At 44.5% G+C, this 18,624-nt stretch overlaps 1 protein-coding gene across 3 annotated transcripts in view; it reads right to left on the bottom strand.

Moving 5' to 3' along the window:
- Positions 1–16,041: 16,041 nt before the first annotated feature.
- The window catches only part of SLC16A2 (solute carrier family 16 member 2), a 154,168-nt gene continuing 151,585 nt past the window's right edge, over positions 16,042–18,624 (bottom strand). For all 3 annotated transcript variants that reach the window (XM_047848217.1, XM_047848216.1, XM_047848218.1), the window contains one exon: positions 16,042–18,590. In XM_047848217.1, coding sequence (XP_047704173.1) covers positions 18,370–18,590 — 221 coding nt within the window. In that variant the 3' untranslated portion in view covers positions 16,042–18,369. The remainder of the gene's footprint in view (positions 18,591–18,624) is intronic.

The raw sequence follows: 18,624 nt of genomic DNA, 5'->3' as shown, positions 1-18,624 counted from the left end.
GACCGCGAGATCGTGACCTGGCTGAAGTCGGACGCTTAACCGACTGCGCCACCCAGGCGCCCCTGTTTTCAGTTTTTAAGAGTCTCTTATGCTTTGGCTCTCTTCCACTCTAACCTCTTTTTTTTTTTTTTATCTTCCCCTCCCCCATGAGTTTCTGTGAAGTTTCTGTTAAGTTTCTCAGGATCCACATAAGAGTGAAACCATATGGTATCTGTCTTTCTCTGTATGGCTTATTTCACTTGGCATAACACTCTCCAGTTCCATCCACGTTGCTACAAAGGGCCATATTTCATTCTTTCTCATTGCCACGTAGTACTCCATTGTGTATATAAACCACAATTTCTTTATCCAGTCATCAGTTGGTGGACATTTAGGCTCTTTCCATAATTTGGCTATTGTTGAGAGTGCTGCTATAAACATTGGGGTACAAGTGCCGCTATGCATCAGTACTCCTGTATCCCTTGGGTAAATTCCTAGCAGTGCTATTGCTGGGTCATAGGGTAAGTCTATTTTTAATTTTCCGAGGAACCTCCACACTGTTTTCCAGAGTGGCTGCACCAGTTTGCATTCCCACCAACAGTGCAAGAGGGTTCCCGTTTCTCCACATCCACGCCAGCATCTATAGTCTCCTGATTTGTTCATTTTGGCCACTCTGACTGGCCTGAGGTGATATCTGAGTGTGGTTTTCATTTGTATTTCCCTGATGAGGAGCGACGTTGAGCATCTTTTCATGTGCCTGTTGGCCATCCGGATGTCTTCTTTAGATAAGTGTCTGTTCATGTTTTCTGCCCATTTCTTCACTGGGTTATTTGTTTTTCAGGTGTGGAGTTTGGTGAGTTCTTTATAGATTTTGGATACTAGCCCTTTGTCCGATATGTCATTTGCAAATATCTTTTCCCATTCTGTAGGTTGCCTTTTAGTTTTGGTGATTGTTTCCTTTGCTGTGCAGAAGCTTCTTATCTTCATAAGGTCCCAGTAGTTCATTTTTGCTTTTAATTCCCTTGCCTTTGGGGATGTGTCAAGTAAGAAATTGCTGTGGCTGAGGTAAGAGAGGTCTTTTCCTGTTTTCTCCTCTAGGGTTGTGATGGTTTCCTGTCTCACATTCAGGTCCTTTATCCATTTTGAGTTCATTTTTGTGAATGTTGTGAGAAAGTGGTCTAGTTTCAATCTTCTGCATGTTGCTGTCCAGTTCTGCCAGCACCATTTGTTAAAGAGACTGTCTTTTTTCCATTGGATGTTCTTTCCTGCTTTGTCAAAGATTAGTTGGCCATACGTTTGTGGGTCTAGTTCTGGGGTTTCTATTCTATACCATTGGTCTATGTGTCTGTTTTTATGCCAATACCATGCTGTCTTGATGATTACAGCTTTGTAGTAGAGGCTAAAGTCTGGGATTGTGATGCCTCCTGCTTTGGTCTTCTTCTTCAAAATTACTTTGGCTATTTGGGGCCTTTTGTGGTTCCATATGAATTTTAGGATTGCTTGTTCTAGTTTTGAGAAGAATGCTGGTGCAATTTTGATTGGGATTGCATTGAACGTGTAGATAGCTTTGGGTAGTATTGACATTTTGACAATATTTATTTTTCCAATCCATGAGCAGGGAATGTCTTTCCATTTCTTTATATCTTCTTCAATTACCTTCATAAGCTTTCTATAGTTTTCAGCATACAGATCTTTTCCATCTTTGGTTAGATTTATTCCTAGGTATTTTATGCTTCTTGGTGCAATTGTGAATGGGATCAGTTTCTTTATTTGTCCTTCTGTTGCTTCATTATTAGTGTATAAGAATGCAACTGATTTCTGTACATTGATTTTCTATCCTGCCCTTTGCTGAATTCATGTATCAGTTCTAGCAGACTTCTGGTGGAGTCTATCGGATTTTCCATGTAAAATATCATGTCATCTGCAAAAAATGAAAGCTTGGTTGGGGAAGACGGCGGCGTAGGAGGATGCTGGGCTCACCGCGCATCCTGCTGATCACTTAGATTCCACCTACAGCTGCCTAAATAACCCAGAAAACCACCAGAAGACTAGCAGAATGGAGTCTCCAGAGCCAAGCACAGACGAGAGGCACATGGAAGAGGTTAGGAAGGGCGGAGAGGCGGTGCGCGCTCCACGGACTGGTGGGAGGGAGACGGGGCGGAGGGGCAGCCTGCCGGCCAAGCAGAGCCCCCGAGTCTGGCTGGCAAAAGCGGAGGGGCCAAGACGGAGTGTGTTCCGACAGCAAGCGCGACTTAGCATCTGGGAGGTCATAAGTTAACAGCACTGCTCAGAAAGCCAGAAGACTGGAGTACAAAGGGAGGGAGAGTTGCTGAGCTCCTGGACGACAGAGCTGTCTGGTGGGGAACAAAGGTGCTCGCCAGCGCCATCTCCCTCGCCCATCCCCCAGCCAAAATCCCAAAGGGAACCAGTTCCTGCCAGGGAACTTGCTCGCTCTGCGCAAACACCCAATGCTGTGCTTCTGCGGAGCCAAACCTCCAGCAGCAGGTCTGACTCCCTCCTGCTGCCACAGGGCCCCTCCTGAACTGGATCACCTAAGGAGAAGCCAGCTAAGCGTACCCCTCCTGCCCCCGTGCACCTTGCCTACCCACCCCAGCTAATACGCCAGATCCTGAGCACCACAAGCCTGGCAGTGTGAAAGTACCTAGACGGGCCACGCCACCCCACAGTGAATCCTGCCCCTAGGAGAGGGGAAGAGAAGGCACACATCAGTCTGACTGTGGCCCCAGCAGTGGGCTGGGGGCAGACATCGGGTCTGACTGCAGCTCCACCCACCAACTCCAGTTATACACCACAGCACAGAGGAAGTGCCCTGCAGGTCCTCACCACTCCAGGGACTATCCAAAATGACCAAACGGAAGAATTCCCCTCAAAAGAATCTCCAGGAAATAACGACAGCTAATGAACTGATCAAAAAGGATTTAAATAATATAAGAGAAAGTGAATTTAGAATAATAGTCATAAAATTAATCGCCAGGCTTGAAAACAGTATAGAGGACAGCAGAGAATCTCTTGCTACAGAGATCAAGGGACCAAGGAATAGTCAGGAGGAGCTAAAAAACGCTTTAAACGAAATGCAAAACAAAATGGAAACGACATTTATCCATGTTAAAAAAAAGTGAAAGCTTAACTTCATCTTTGCCAATTTTGATGCCTTTGATTTCCTTTTGTTGTCTGATTGCTGATGCTAGAACTTCCAACATTATGTGAAACAACAGCGGTGAGAGTGGGCATCCCTGTCGTGTTCCTGATCTCAGGGCAAAAGCTCCCAGTTTTTCCCCATTGAGGATGATGTTAGCTGTGGGCTTTTCATAAATGGCTTTTATGATCTTTAAGTATGTTCCTTCTATCCCGACTTTCTCGAGGGTTTTTATTAAGAAACGTGGCTGAATTTTGTCAAAGGCCTTTTCTGCATCAATTGACAGGATCATATGGTTCTTATCTTTTATTAATGTGATGTATCACGTTGATTGATTTGAGAATGTTGAACCAGCCATGCATCCCAGGAATGAATCCCACTTGATCACAGTGAATCACTCTTTTTATATGCTGTTGAATTAGATTTGCTAGTATCTTACTGAGAGTTTTTGCATCCATAGTCATCAGGGATATTGGCCTGTACTTCTCTTTTTTACTGTGTCTCTGTCTGGTTTAGGAATCAAAGGAATACTGGCTTCATAGAATGAGTCTGGAAGTTTTCCTTCCCTTTATATTTCTTGGAATAGCTTGAGAAGGATAGGTATTATCTCTGCTTTAAACGTCTGGTAGAACTCCCCTGGGAAGCCATCTGGTCCTGGACTCTTATTTGTTGGGAGATTTTTGATGACTGATTCAATTTCTTCGCTAGTTATGGGTCTGTTCAGTTTCCTCCTGATTGAGTTTTGGAAGCGTGTGGGTGTTAGGAATTTGTCCATTTCTTCCAGGTTGTCCAGTTTGTTGGCATATAATTTTTCATAGTATTCCCTGATAATTGTTTGTATCTCTGAGGGATTGGTTGTAATAATTCCATTTTCATTCATGATTTTATCTATTTGGGTCATCTCCCTTTTCTTTTTGAGAAGCCTGGATAGAGGTGCATCAATTTTGTTTATTTTTTTTTCAAAAACCAACTCTTGGTTTCGTTGATCTGCTCTACAGTTTTTTTAGATTCTATATTGTTTATTTCTGCTCTGATCTTTATTATTTCTCTTCTTCTGCTGGGTTTAGGCTGCCTTTGCTGTTCTGCTTCTAGTTCCTTTAGGTGTGCTGTTAGATTTTGTATTTGGGATTTTTCTTGTTTCTTGAGATAGGCCTGGATTGCAATGTATTTTCCTCTCAGGACTGCCTTTGCTGCATCCCAAAGCATTTGCATTGTTGTATTTTCATTTTCGTTTGTTTCCATATATTTTTAAATTTTTTCTCTAATTGCCTGTTTGACCCATTCATTCTTTAGGAGGGTGTTCTTTAACCTCCATGCTTTTGGAGGTTTTCCAGACTTTTTCCTGTGGTTGATTTCAAGATTCATGGCATTGTGGTCTGAAAGTATGTGTGGTATGATTTCAATTCTTGTATACTTATGAAGGGCTGTTTTGTGACCCAGTATGTGATCTATCTTGGAGAATGTTCCATGTGCTATCCAGAAGAAAGTATATTCTGTTGCTTTGGGATACAGAGTTCTAAATATATCAGTCAAGTCCATCTGATCCAATGTATCATTCAGGGCCCTTGTTTCTTTATTGACCGTGTGTCTAGATGATCTATCCATTTCTGTAAGTGGAGTGTTAAAGTCCCCTGCAATTACCACATTCTTATCAATAAGGTTGCTTATATTTGTGAGTAATTTTTTATATATTTGGGGGCTCCTGTATTCGGCGCATAGACATTTATAATTGTTAGCTCTTCCTGATGGATAGACCCTGTGATTATTATATAATGCCCTTCTTCATCTCTTGTTACAGCCTTTAATTTAAAGTCTAGTTTGTCTGTTGTAAGTATGGCTACTCCAGCTTTCTTTGGACTTCCAGTGGCATGATAAACAGTTCTCCATCCCCTCAGTCTGGATCTGAAGGTGTCCTCAGGTCTAAAATGAGTCTCTTGTAGACAGCAAATAGATGGGTCTTGTGTTTTTATCCATTCTGATACCCTATATCTTTTGGTTGGCACATTTAGCCCATTTGCATTCAGTGTTATTATAGAAAGATATGGGTTTAGAGTCACTGTGATGTCTGTAGGTTTCATGCTTGTAGCGATGTCTCTGGTACTTTGTCTCACAGGATCCCCCTTAGGATCTCTTGTAGGGCTGGTTTAGTGGTGACAAATTCCTTCAGTTTTTGTTTGTTTGGGAAGACCTTCATCTCTCCTTCTATTCTAAATGACAGACTTTCTGGATAAAGGGTTCTCGGCTGCATATTTTTTTCTGTTGATCACATTGAAGATCTCTTGCCATTCCTTTCTGGCCTGCCATGTTTTAGTAGAGAGATTGGTCACGAGACTTATAGGCCTCCCTTTATATGTTAGAGCACGTTTATCTCTAGCTGCTTTCAGAATTTTCTCTTTATCCTTGTATTTTGCCAGTTTCACTATGATATGTTGTACAGAAGATCGATTCAAGTTAAGTTTGAAGGGAGTTCTCTGTGCCTCTTGGATTTCAATGCCTTTTTCCTTTCCCAGGTCCGGATAGTTCTCAGCTATTATTTCTTTAAGTACACCTTCAGCACCTTTCCCTGTCTCTTCCTCCTCTGGAATACCAATTATGCGTATATTATTTCTCTTTAGTGCATCACGTAGTTATCTCATTTTCCCCTCATACTCCTGGATATTTTTATCTCTCTTTTTCTTGGCTTCTTCTCTTTCCATAATTTTATCTTCTAGTTCACCTTTTCTCTCCTCTGCCTCTTCAATCTGAGCCGTAGTTGTCTCCATTTTATTTTCACTTCATTAACAGCATTTTTTAGCTCCTCCTGGCTCTTCTTTAGTCCTGGATCTCTGTAGCAAGAGATTCTCTGCTGTCCTTTATACTGTTTTCAAGCCCAGCGATTAATTTTATGAGTATTATGCTAAATTTACTTTTTGTTATATTGTTTAAATCATTTTTGATCAGTTCGTTAGCTGTCGTTATTTCCTGGAGATTCTTTTGAGGGGAATTCTTCCGTTTCATCATTTTGGATAGTCCCTGGAGTGGTGTGGGACTGCGGGGCACTTCTCCTGTGCTGTCTTGAATAACTTGCGTTGGTCGGCGGGGCCGCATTCAGATCTGATATCTACCCCTAGCCCTCCGCTGGGGCCACAGTGAGACTGGTGTGTGCCTTCTCTTCCCCTCTCCTAGGGGCAGGATTCACTATGGTGTGGCGTGGCCCGTCTTGGCTACTTGCACACTGCCAGGCTTGTGGTGCTGGGGATCTGGCATATTAGCTGTGGTGGATTGGCAAGGTGCACAGGGGTGGGAGGGGCGGGCTAAGCTCGCTTTTCCTTCAGAGATCTGCCTTGGGAGGGGCCTTGTGGCACCAGGAGGGAGTCAGACCCGTCGGAGGGATGGATCCGCAGAAGCACAGCGTTGGGTGTTTGTGAGGTGCAAGCAAGTTCCCTGGCAGGAACTGGTTCCCTTTGGGATTTTGGCTGGGGGATGGGCGAGGGAGATGGTGCTGGTGAGCACCTTTGTTCCCCGCCAAGCTGAGCTCTGTTGTCTGGGGCTCAACAACTCTCCCTCCCGTTGTCCTCTAGCCCTCCCATTCTCTGAGCAGAGCTGTTAGCTTATAACCTTCCAGATGTCAAGTCCCACTTGCTGTTGGAACACACTCCGTCCGGCCCTTCCGCTTTTGCAAGCCAGACTCGGGGACTCTACTTGGCTGGCAGGCCGCCCCTCCACCCTGGCTCCCTCCTGCCAGTCTGTGGAGCGTGCACTGCCTCTCCGCCCTTCCTACCCTCTTCAGTGAGCCTCTCGTCTGCGCTTGGCTCCGGAGTCTCTGTTCTGCTAGTCTTCTGGCGGTTTTCTGGGTTATTTAGGCAGGTGTAGGTGGAATCTAAGTGATCAGCAGGATGGGCGGTGAGCCCAGTGTCCTCCTACGTTGCCGTCTTCCCAGGATCCTCTCTTATTATCTTTTTAATGGCTGCAGGATCTATAACATTATCTCCTGTTTCATTACAGCTATTGGTGGTTTGGGTCTTCTCTCCTTTTATTCTGTCTTACTAAAAGTTTATAAATATTACTGATTTTTTTCAAAGAACTAACTTTCAGGGGTGCCTGGGTGGCTCAGTTGGTTAAGCATCTGACTTCAACTCAGGTCATGATCTCAAGGTTCATGAGTTTGAGCCCCATGTCAGGCTCTGTGCTAATGGCTCAGCGTCTGGAGCCTGCTTGGGATTCTGTGTCTCCCTCCATCTCTGCCCCTCCCCTGCTCATGCTCTATCTCTCTCTCTCAAAAATAAATAAACATTAAAAAAAACCAAAGAACTAACTTTTTGTTTCATTGATTTTTTTCTATTGTTTTCTTATTTTCTCTTTCTTTCATTAATGCCTTTTATTATTTACTTCCTTCTGCTTGCTTTGAGTTTATTTTGCTTCTTTTTCATAGTTCTTGAAGTAGGAACTTAGATTATTGATTTTAAATCATTCCTAATCTATAATGTAAGCATTTAGTGTTATAAACTTCCTTCTCAATATTGCTTTAGCTCTGTCCCACATATTTTGGTATGTTGCATTTTGGTTTTCATTCAGTTGCCTTTATTTTTGTGTTTTGTTTGTTTGTTTGTTAGAGAGAAAGCTTGAGAGAGCATGATCAGGGAGAAGGGCAGAGGGGGGAGAGAGAGAATCTTAAGAGGCCCCATGCTCAGCACAGAGCCCAACATGGGGCTCAATCCCATGACTCTGGGATCATGACCTGAATGGAAATCAAGAGTTGGACACTCAATCAACTGAACCATCTAGATGCCCCCAACTGCCTGTATTTTTAAGTTTCCTTTGAGACTTTCTCTTCGATCTATGCATTGTTAAGAAGTGTGTTAATTGCCACTTATTTAGAGACTTTGCTGTTCTCTTTCTGGTTTTGATTTTTCATTTGATATCATTATACTGAGAAGACACATTATTTATGGTTTCAATTATTTTAAATTTGTTAACGTTGGTTTTATAGCTCAGAATATGGCCCATCTTAGTGTATATCTCATGGGTGCTTGAAAAGAATGTTTATTATGCTGTTGTGAGGTAGAGTGCTCCTTAAATATTGATTAGATCTTACTGATTGATGGTTCTATGTCCTTATTTATTTTTTCTCTCTAGTTTTTCCATCAACTTTTGAGATATATTGTTGAAGTCTCTATATTGTGGAATTGTCTATTTCCCCTTTGTTTCCTGTTCTTGCTTCAGTTATTTTGAAACACTGTTTAGGACTGTTATATCTTCCTGGTAGCCTAAACATTTTATCATTATGTTTTGTCCTTTTGTCTTTCTGGTAGTTTTCTTTGCTCTGAAGTCTCTAGTGTATCAAAACTTAATACATCCACTCTTATTTCTTTTTATTAATGTATATATGGCATACTTTTCCCATTCTTTTACTTTCCACCTACCTATCATTATATATTTGAGGTGAATTTCCCATACACAACATATACTTGTGTCATTAAACCACTCTGCTAATCTCTGTAATTAATGTATTTATGTCATTTACATTTAGTGTAATTATTGATAAGTTAGGGCCTAGGTCTGACATTTTATTATTTGTTTTCTGTTTGTTGCCTCTGTTCTTCATTTCTGGCTTTATTCCTGCCTTCCTATAGGTTTTCTTTTTAACTTTTTTTAGAATTCTATTTTATTTATCTATAGTGTTTTTGAAGGTATCTTTTTACATAGCTTCTTTAGTTGTTGATCTAAGTGTTACATTTTAGGTACATGATGTACTGCAGTCTATTGGTGTTGATATTTTGCCAGCCTCAGTGAAATATAGGAACCTTACCTCCTTTATTGTCACTTCACTGTCCCCCACTTATAATATTGTCTTAAATGATTCCTCTACATACATTGAAAGCCACATCAGACATTGTTATAAAGTTTGCTTCAATTGTCAAACATACCTTACAAAACTAAAGAGGATAAGGAAAATATGTTGTTTTACTCATATTTCTACTCTTTCCATTGTACTTTTTTTCTTTCCTGATGTTCTAAGATTCCTTCTTTTGTCATTTCTTTACTGTTTGTAGAACTTCCTTTAGCCATTATTTTAGGATAGGTCTGCTGGCAACAAATTCTCTTAGTTTTCCATTATTGGAGAATGTCTTGATTTCCTCTTCATTCCTTAAGGATATTTTCACTGGATATACAATTCTGAGATAACAGTTCTTTTTTTTTCAGTACTTGAAAAATTTATGACTTCTTCCTTTTTCCCCTCAATGGTTTCTGATGAGAAATCCATTATCATTCTAATTGCTTTTTCCCTATAATTAAGGTGTTATTTCTCTCTTACTGCTTTCAAGATCTCTTTTGCCATTATTTCTTTGAATATGTTCTCAGCCACACCTTCTTTCTTTTCTTCTGGAACTCTGATGACATTATTAGTAATTTTTTTCTGTTGTAGTCCCACAGCTCCATGAGGTTCTGTTAATTTTTTTTTAGTTTATTTCCTTTCTCTTGCTTGTTTTTTTAAGTAGGCTCCATGACCAATGTGGGGCTTGAACTCATGACCCCGAGATCAAGAGTTGCATGCCCTACCAACCGAGCCAGCCAGACACCCTCTTTTCTCTCATTTAGACAAGATAATTTATATTGGCTTTTTTTCAAGTTCTCTATTTCCTCTTTCTTCTTCATTCTGCTGTTGAGCCTCTCCACTGAGTTTTTTATTTCAGTTATTGTATTTTTCAGTTCCAAAACTTCCACTTGGTCTTCTTTATATCTTCTATTTATTTGCTGAGACTTTCTAATTTTTGAATTATTTCAAGCATATTCATAAATTGAAGCATTTTTATGATGACTGCTTCAAGTTCCTTGTCAGATGATGCTAACATCTGTGCCATCTCGTTATTGTCATTATTATTTTGTTTTAAACTCAAATTGATATTTTCTTGGGTCTGGTATGATGTCCTTGTATCATGAATGATTTTTTATAGAAACCTGGACATTTTAGTTGTATGTGGGTTTTTAGTCGAACTGTGGGTTTTTAAAAAATCTGTTTTAGCAGGCCCCTCTGACAGCATGCCAGTGGAAGAAAGGGCACACTACCTCATTACTCATTACTGTCAAGTTAAGATTCCTCACTGGTCCACCATTGACACCCCAGTGTTGAGGGGCTCCTCATTACTGCTTTGTGGGCATGGCAGTTAAGGCACACCACTGGATTTCCTTTGATACCACAAGGGATGCAAGGGACAGGGATATTAGGTGTTTCTGCCTGACTGGGATGAAAGTTTGGGCTCCATACTTGGTCTTCTGAGACAGCACCATGGTGATGAAGGGGGGAGAGGTTAATTGCTATAACATGATGAAATTGAAAATCTAGGCTCTCCACTTTGCTTTGCTGGCTGGGGTGGGGCTGGAACAACAGTTGTTTCCATGGTGTTTGACTAAAGTAAAGTGGTTATTGTGTAAAAGTTTTCTGTCTTTCTAGGCTGACAATTTCTGATTGGACAGAGAGGAAAATATTTTCTTTGGCTTTTTGTGTCAGTACCCATTGGCATTTTTGGGTTTTTGGCTTCTCCAACACCAAGTCTGGGATATACAAGGTAAAAACCTAGACCACTCACCTCAAGGAAGTCACTCCTCAGGTTCTGAGGTCCCTAGCTGGTCTACCTTCTTATCTCCACCTTTCAGAGTTTTTTAAAATTTGTTTTTCATATAATATTCAGAATTTTTATCTGTTGTTCATGTGAATTTTGAATAAGTAAAAACCAGTCCCAGAAATTTCAATGACTTTGAGGTACTTCTGTAAATCCCCTAAAAAGTCACAGAATACAGTGTGAAAACTACTGGATCTGAACCTCTCCACTATTTCAACCCCAACCTTCTTTGGATCTTTGATTTCCTCCTCGTATGACAGCCCTTAATTGTATTGACCAATGATTATGAAGACAGAGGTCAGCTGGCTAGAAAAAAGGGAATCAAGGTAAGTTTGTTTGTAGCCCCTGTGCTCTGTCAATATAATATTTAAAGTGCTCCTAGAGTTCACTAGTTATAACTATTTACAAAGCTACTGAACTAGAACTGGCTTTGCCTAGAACTCGACTTTCCCTGAAACCTGGCTGCCCCTGCTTTCCAGGCCCAGCATGGTTGACAGATGAGTCCTAACCTTGAAGGGACCCCACTTGGATGCTTGAAGCTGTTCATCCTAAAAGAAAGGCTTAGTCTAGGTCTTACTGGAATCAGGGAATTTAGAGCCTACCAAACAATGTGGCACTGAATGGTGGGGACTGCTAGATGACCAACCTCCCCTGTAAATATAGGGAATCTCTCACCTGGGAGTAGAAGAAACGAGGAGGAAGGCAATGGCCACAACTGCTGAGAGTCACAGACAGGAAAAGTCTACCTCACTGAGGTGTATGGGCAAAAGTTTAGGCATGTTCTCCACTTTTCCTTTCCATAGCTCCTGGCTTAGGAGCTCCCCTACCTTTAATGCATAATATTTGCTACTCTTTCCCATCTCCTCTCTGAAGCTTAGCAAAGCACTGGAAGTCTAAAAGAGAGAAATCCTTTGAGCTAGCTATGTTGACTACTTGGACACACAAATCCTTTCCCATAAAAGTAGGTCCGCTCAGGAACTGTTCTTTCTCCACCCAATAACCAAATTAGACAGAAGGGCCTTTGCGGGGTCTCTGGGAATTAAACAAGGACCTGAATATTAGCCCTCAGTGGTAATAATTTTATTGAATAATAAGAGGACTGAGGGAGTAAGGCACAGGAGAACTCACTTTGGAGTTTTACCTCCATTTTGAGGCACAGAGTAACCCAGAAGACAGTGTTGTGTATTCCCAGGGAAAGGCAGATTAGGGACTCCTAATTATTCTTCCATACTCCTCTCTTCATTCCTCTCCTTCCATAGGAGAGGCTGGGGTGGGTGGATGGATGGGGGGTGCACAAGGATTCTGGCTCAGCTTCTGCAGGCTTCATGCCTCCATTTTGGGACTGTGGTGCCATTACTGCCCAGTTTTCCTTGGGGGACAGAGGGGGCCTGGGGGCAGCAGGTACTGACTCCAGGAGCAGCAACCAGACTTTCTGAGAAGTCAGGGGGAAATGAGAGATTCACTTATCTCCCTACTTTCTGTAAGGAAGGGTGGAAAGATCCTTGGAGAAGGGCTGGAAAACTGGCACTTAGTTCCTGTCAGGGCCTCCCTTTCCCCATCTGTAAAGCAGGTATAAGAGCAGCTGCCTCTCAGGGTTGCAGGGGGTGGATAAAATGTGATGAGGGATATTGGAGCACCTGTGAACTGTAAGTTGCCCACCCAAAGGTGAGGGCACCCTGTTATCATTGAAGGGAGTCTCTGTGTGTTCATGGAGCCAAAGGAAGAAGGAAGTGTGTCAGTGCATGAGGGGTGGGGGTGGGGCGAATGAGGAGGCTAGTAGTTGAAAGATGTCTCACTGACAGAAGGAAACTCTGGCCTTTGCAAGGCTTTGAGGTAGATGGAACTGCAGGGCTGAGCCTCCCAGAAGACTCCATCCTAGGGGAGGAAGAGTGTATGTGGCTGAGTGGGAGAGGGGAGTGGGAGTGGTTACCCTCTCCCTCTCTTTCACTTCCACTTGGGCAAATGGCTGAAGGAAGCAGGTTGATGGAGAGTAGGGTGGAGGAGTGTCAGATGGGGAGCAAATTGAGGAGGGGGCTCTTAGAGTCAATCTGGTCCGTTCATGTTTGGGGGAGGTTTCTCAAGCCTAGGAAATCCCACTAGTATACCTGTGTGAACCTAGGGCAGCTGGTGGGGGCTCACCTTCACCCTGAGTGGTATCCAGGGACCATGTGGTGAGGGAGCAGACCTGAGCTGGGAGCTCTCACCCACGTGGTTGCCCACCCCTCCCCAGGAGTTCTGGGGACAGCTATTATGGGGGACTCTTGGGATTGAGGAGTTGGTCAATTCTTTGGAAGAAGCAGCCTCATTGTGCTGACTTGCGTGGAGGAGGCGCCCCACAGGCCCTGCCCAGGGTTGGAGGTTGGAGAGGCAGGCGGAGGGGGATGGCTGCTCTGGACCCAAGCGTTTCCTGGAGGCGATTCCCACCCCCAGTCCCCGCATCTCTGAGAGCCCCTTGCGCAGAACCGCTTAGATCCTTCACCAGCTGCAGGCTGACTCTAACCTTGGGGCCTTGGGGCCAGATCAGGTAAGGGGAAGAGAGAAGAGGGTCTCATGTAGGACAGAGTTGTCGCTGGTCCGGCCCGGATCGCCTCCAGGGCTCGGGACCAAGCGCTAGGTGGGGGCAGCGACACTGCAGTCCCCGGTGGTGGTGGTCTGGGCGGGGCAGTGGGGGCAGGGGGATGGAGGAGGAGCGCAGCCCGGGACACGCGGCGGTTGCGGTCTATTCATCTGGCTCTCTGAGCAGTAGGCAGGACCTGGCGCTGGGTTCTCTCGCCTTTCTTCCCGCCCTCTTCCCCTGGGCGGGCCTGATTCCCATCTGAGTATAGCAGGGTCAGATACATCTCTGTGGCGCGTCTCCCGGGTTCTTACCCTCCCCAGACGCGGAAGTGGATGGAGGGCCACAGGGTGGAGGAGGCAGGAACCTTGCCCTTTCCCGCCCAGTGTAGCCAGAGGACGGTGGCAGAACCAAGCGATGCCCGGGACCCGCGGGACCACAGCCCCATCTCCATCTCCAGGCACTCCCTGAGTGTAGGGTAGGCATGGAGACCTGGTGGGAAGGGATACCTGTTAGCACCCCCATTCCCGGATCCCAGGGCCCAGTCGTTTTGAAGGCAGTGTAGCGTGGGTGTGCAGTGGGAAAAGGAGGGTAGCAATTGCCTGTCTCTAGTCTCTCATCCCTGAAGCAGGTATGGCTGGGGGCGCTCTACAGGTACTGTCAGTCTATGAGTCCTACTGGCCAGGCAAGAGTGCTGCTGGGCTAAGCTCTGACACTTGTTAGATGTGAGCAGTGGTTAATTTTATCTGGCTGGGCTCTGGCTTAGCAGGAAACCAATGTTGAGGAGCCAATAGTTCTCCCAGGTGGCTTTGGCCAGGGGGAGGCCAGACAGTAAGGTGGAAATGCTGGGGCCTCCATCCTAGAAGGGCCATGGTGGTTCCTATTCCCATCCCAAAGCTCTGAGGTCTGTAAGCTGTGGGGCTGTTGGGATCCAGAAGAGAAAAATGTATCTCAGAAAACAGTGTAAATTCCTTTTTTTGTTTTTCTCTTTGTTTTCTCCACCTCTGCTTCTTTCACTGTGAAATCCCTGAGTTCTAGCAGAATGTCTGACATATAGCAGGTCCCTAGAAAATATTTCTGAATGACTTGAAAATCAGTCATGGAACTCTGCTTCTGGTGACCACTAGGGAGAGTTGGAAGGCAGGAATTGAAGGGCCTTCTGAAGCAAAACCTCCTCAACCCTTACAGGAGTGGTGTCTAATCCCTTTCCTTATGCCTCTGGAGTCTCCTGTACATTTCAGCTCATTAAAATTTCAAAACTCCCTTCAAGGGTTCTGGTTCAAACCAGTATCCACCCTATCTAGGTGCCAGCTGTCAGACATCAGGGATTTGCTGGGGGGCACCTGTAATCCCTGTCAGCTGGCCTGTTCTGTTGCTGTGAAGAAGTGGCAGGCAGCTGCTGGCTCCTTCTTCAGACCTGAAAAGGCCCTGGAGGAAAGCATGTGCTCATAAAATTTATGGGATTCCACAGCTTTGAAATCTAATGATCTGAGTGATCAAACACAGACTGGGGCCTTGGGGCTACTGGAGGAGGGGATAGAGGAGGCAGTATAACTTGGGTGGGAGAGCCCGGGGCCAGGCAGCAGCACAGAGTAATTAGTCTCAGTGGGAGGAGATGAGGAGTCTGGTAGCCTACGGATGTCTGCACTAAGTCAGGGGAGAAATGACAATTGCCAAGAGCTGAATGGTAAACCACCCTCTTTTAGAGGAAACCATCCCCCTCTCATTACCCCTCCCCTGTTCAGTGTATGGCCACAGAGAGATGGACTTTATTTGTACCTCTTGGGTTACTGGAGATGGAAGAGCAGTAAGTGGGGCCAGCTTTCCAAGGGCAAGGCTGCATGAAGGTTTTGAGTGCTTAGGAAGAGAGAACACCAAATGCATGTGTTGGTTGAGGGTGAGGGTAATCTTGAAAAGATGTGATATGCTAAAATCAAACTGTTCAGATTTCTTTTTTGCTTGGAGCTGGTCCTTTTGACATCCTTTGGGAAATGAGCTCACTACATAAGTTGTTAAATGAAGTACACAAATTATTTCCCCCTTCTTGAGTTCGTTTCCTCATCTGTAAAATAAGGGATTTGGACTGGACTGGAAGTCAATTACCTGAGTCCAAGTCTCAGTAGGCTCTGTCACTGATGAACTATGTGAACTTGCTCAGTCCCTTACTATCGCTAGGCCTCAGGTTTCCTCACTTAAATCAATGCAGAACGTGGACAAGGGAGACTCAAGTTACTCCCATCTTTTGTCATTGTTGTAGGTCTCTCTTTTGCATCACCCTCAATTCCAGGATCTGTTGCTGTTCTGACTGTGTAACCCAGCTATACCAGTCCCTTCAGGTTCTCCATCAATAACAAGGGAGAGGATTAAATTGGATTGTTGCTAAGGTCTATGTCCATTTTCAACATGGCATGTAAGTCCCAAGGCGGTAGCCTTGATCGGGCCTCCACTGAGCCTCAGCCACTAATTGTGTTCTCATTTTGTAAAGTGACTGCTTTTCTACTTTAGAGCTCCTAAAAATCTAATCCTGAATAGATTAGATTAGATTAGATTAGAATCCACCCAGCTCCAAACCCCCTATATAGCTCCTTTGCCAATTTCTGCTCTCACAGAGAGTATAGACCCTGGCAGAAATTTTATTTGAAATGAAATTTCAGTTCTGAAGCCAAACTTCTTGCTGTTAACTAGGTTGAGTATTTCACCCTTGTAGGCAACACACATACCAAATCTAGATTTTTAGATATGTTTATTTTGTTCCAAACCTTTTGAGGATTTAAATGTCCCAGATCTCAAGCTCCCAAATTTTGTTCGTTTTCCTAGATTTAACTGTGGTGCATTAGAGGCTGCATCCTACCCGAAATATTAATACTGAGCTGCTTTCACCAACCAGCATTCTCTCCAAAAGCACACAAGCTCACACATGTACATGCACATATGTGGAAGAAATAAACTGATATCCCACTATGTCATGTGACAACTGATAGGGCAGATTTGCGACCTGTGAATGTCTTTCCTTCATCTGGAGAGAAGTAGTTGGCACCTGATTTTTAAGAGCTATCTTCACCTTGAGCAACAAAAGATGCTCACCTCAAGGCCTTCACCTTGAGGCCCTACAGAACTGCCCTTTAGTGACTTGGTAGGGGAAGGACAGGAAGAATGAGAGCAGGGGTTTGTTGCTCCAACATTTTCAGTGGTCAGTTACAAGGCTTCTGGGGCCCAGCTCCCCCTGTTCCACTGCTTTTGGAGCCAACAGGATAGTAATTAGGCCCCTTCCTATCCACAGGTCTAAGAGCCAGTGGGTTTTCCTTTGGGGGGGTTGATAAAAGCTGGACTAGGACCAACGGAGGGCATACAGGACTTTGGACTTGAATGAGGCCATCATAGGCCCACCATGCCACAGCTGCCTGTTTGTAGTGGAAAATGTTATGGGTGGGGACCACTGTTTTCTTTGGAGCTCCTCACAGGCAACCTCATCCTTCTGTCCCTGGGATGGCCCTGTCTTAGGGTGGCAAGTCACTGTTAGCTCCTAGTAATGGCCAAGGATGCCTGACAAGAAGGTGATGAAAGATTAGAGAAACAGGAGCACAACAGACAAATGCCCAGAATAGGGAGAAAGAGACACAAAGAGACCAAGGAGAGAAACTGAGCTCCTAAGGGGGTGAGTTGTGCTAGCTTGGACACAGCTTGGCTGGGAATGCTCTTCAGCAAGAGTGTTGCCCAGAATCTGGGCATAGGGGAACATCTGGCACCTATTTCAGAGGGATTAAGATGGTCCAGACGCTACCTTTCCTGGCACCTTTAATGCCTGCTAAGCAGAATGGCTCAGAATGCCCAGCATGGGAGACACATTCAGTGGTAAAGGCTAGGAGGCTTCCATCTTCCTAAGAGAAATTGTTCAACACTACATGCAGCTGCTGCCTCTACCCTTGGGGCATCCAGGTTGGGAATGGGATTTTCCCTAAAACAGTCCCTTTCCTGCCCTGACCCAGATGGTAATATTAACCTATCATGAATAATGAGAGATGGAGGAGTTGGTCCTTTGCCAGGTCAATAACTATTGCCTCTCCCCCAATCATGCCCTCCCCCATCATCAGTCCTCCTCTGCATGCTGAAATGAAAGGAATTTCTTCACATTTCGGCAGATGAATATAAGGATGGGGAGCTGGTAGTGCCTGCAAGTTACTGCACTGGCCTGGAAACTCTAAAAATCAGTGAGTGGAGCTTCATGGTGTTTAAAATCCCTTTCCCTATGTGATATTCTACTCGTCCAGTTTATAATTATAGAAGCTTGAGCTAAAAATAAGATGTGGCTCAGCCTGAGATGAGTGGAATTAATGACATGTTAGGGGTGGGCTGGGCCAAGGTGAGGCTGATTGGCACAAGCTCTAGATCCCTCCTGTCTTCAAGCACCCATGCATCTATGACAGTCATAAAAAGAAATAGAGGGGGAAGAGAAGGGAGAAGAAGCAGTAAAGGAAACAAAAGAAGGGAAGAAAGAAGCGGACTGTTAACCAACTGTATGATGGGGAAACTATTTGTACACTTGTAAAGTGATGTCACCCACAGCTCTTGGGAAGCCACAGCCCTCAGAGGCTCTGAGATTAAGCAAGGCTCATTGTCTGATTTTACCTCTCTGCCCTTTCTCTTCCCCTTTACCAATGGTTTCCAAGGACAGATGACAAGGAAATCCTGAGCACACAGAGGCTTGGGTCTTCCCACCAGGCTCCGAGGGACACAGTAGCACCTTTGGAAGTTGCTTTTAGTGGGTGACTAGCAATCTGGGGCCAGGAGGTACCATCTCCAGGTGTTAGAAAGTATATGGAGATGTTCCAAAGGCCAGGGGGATCCCAAGCTTTTCTAGCTCTTGGGAGAAGGACCCTGGCAAATTTAAAGGCATTAACAGGGAGAATTTGGTTAATGAGTTTAACAGGAGCTTTGGCTCCAAGGGGATGGCCAGGTGTCTGAACTGCTGTGTGTGCATGTTTGAGAACAAGTGTGCTGATGGCAAAAATGTAAAAGCTGAGCAGGGTGGAGTGAAGGGAAAGGGTTGGGGAGAAGCACACAATGGCAAGGAAAACACATTAGATTGGTTCCTCAGGGATGGGGGAGCCAGGCAGCAGCTCCCCATTAGGGTCTGCATCAGGGGCCAACATTTTATCCTTGCTGGAATCCCTTTGCTCTTTCTTGAACATCCTTTGATGCATCAGAGGGACGAAGAAGAGGATTATAGCCCCAATGATTGGGGGCACACCAGCAAAGTAGAAGGCCACATGGTAGTCCCCAAAACAGTTGCGGAGGAGGCCTGAAATAAGAGAGACAAGTCAAGTTCAGCTTTG

The sequence above is a fragment of the Prionailurus viverrinus genome, unplaced genomic scaffold (assembly GCF_022837055.1).
Source record: "Prionailurus viverrinus isolate Anna unplaced genomic scaffold, UM_Priviv_1.0 scaffold_55, whole genome shotgun sequence".
NCBI lineage: Eukaryota > Metazoa > Chordata > Mammalia > Carnivora > Felidae > Prionailurus > Prionailurus viverrinus.
This window is presented reverse-complemented; position numbering and strand designations above follow the sequence as displayed.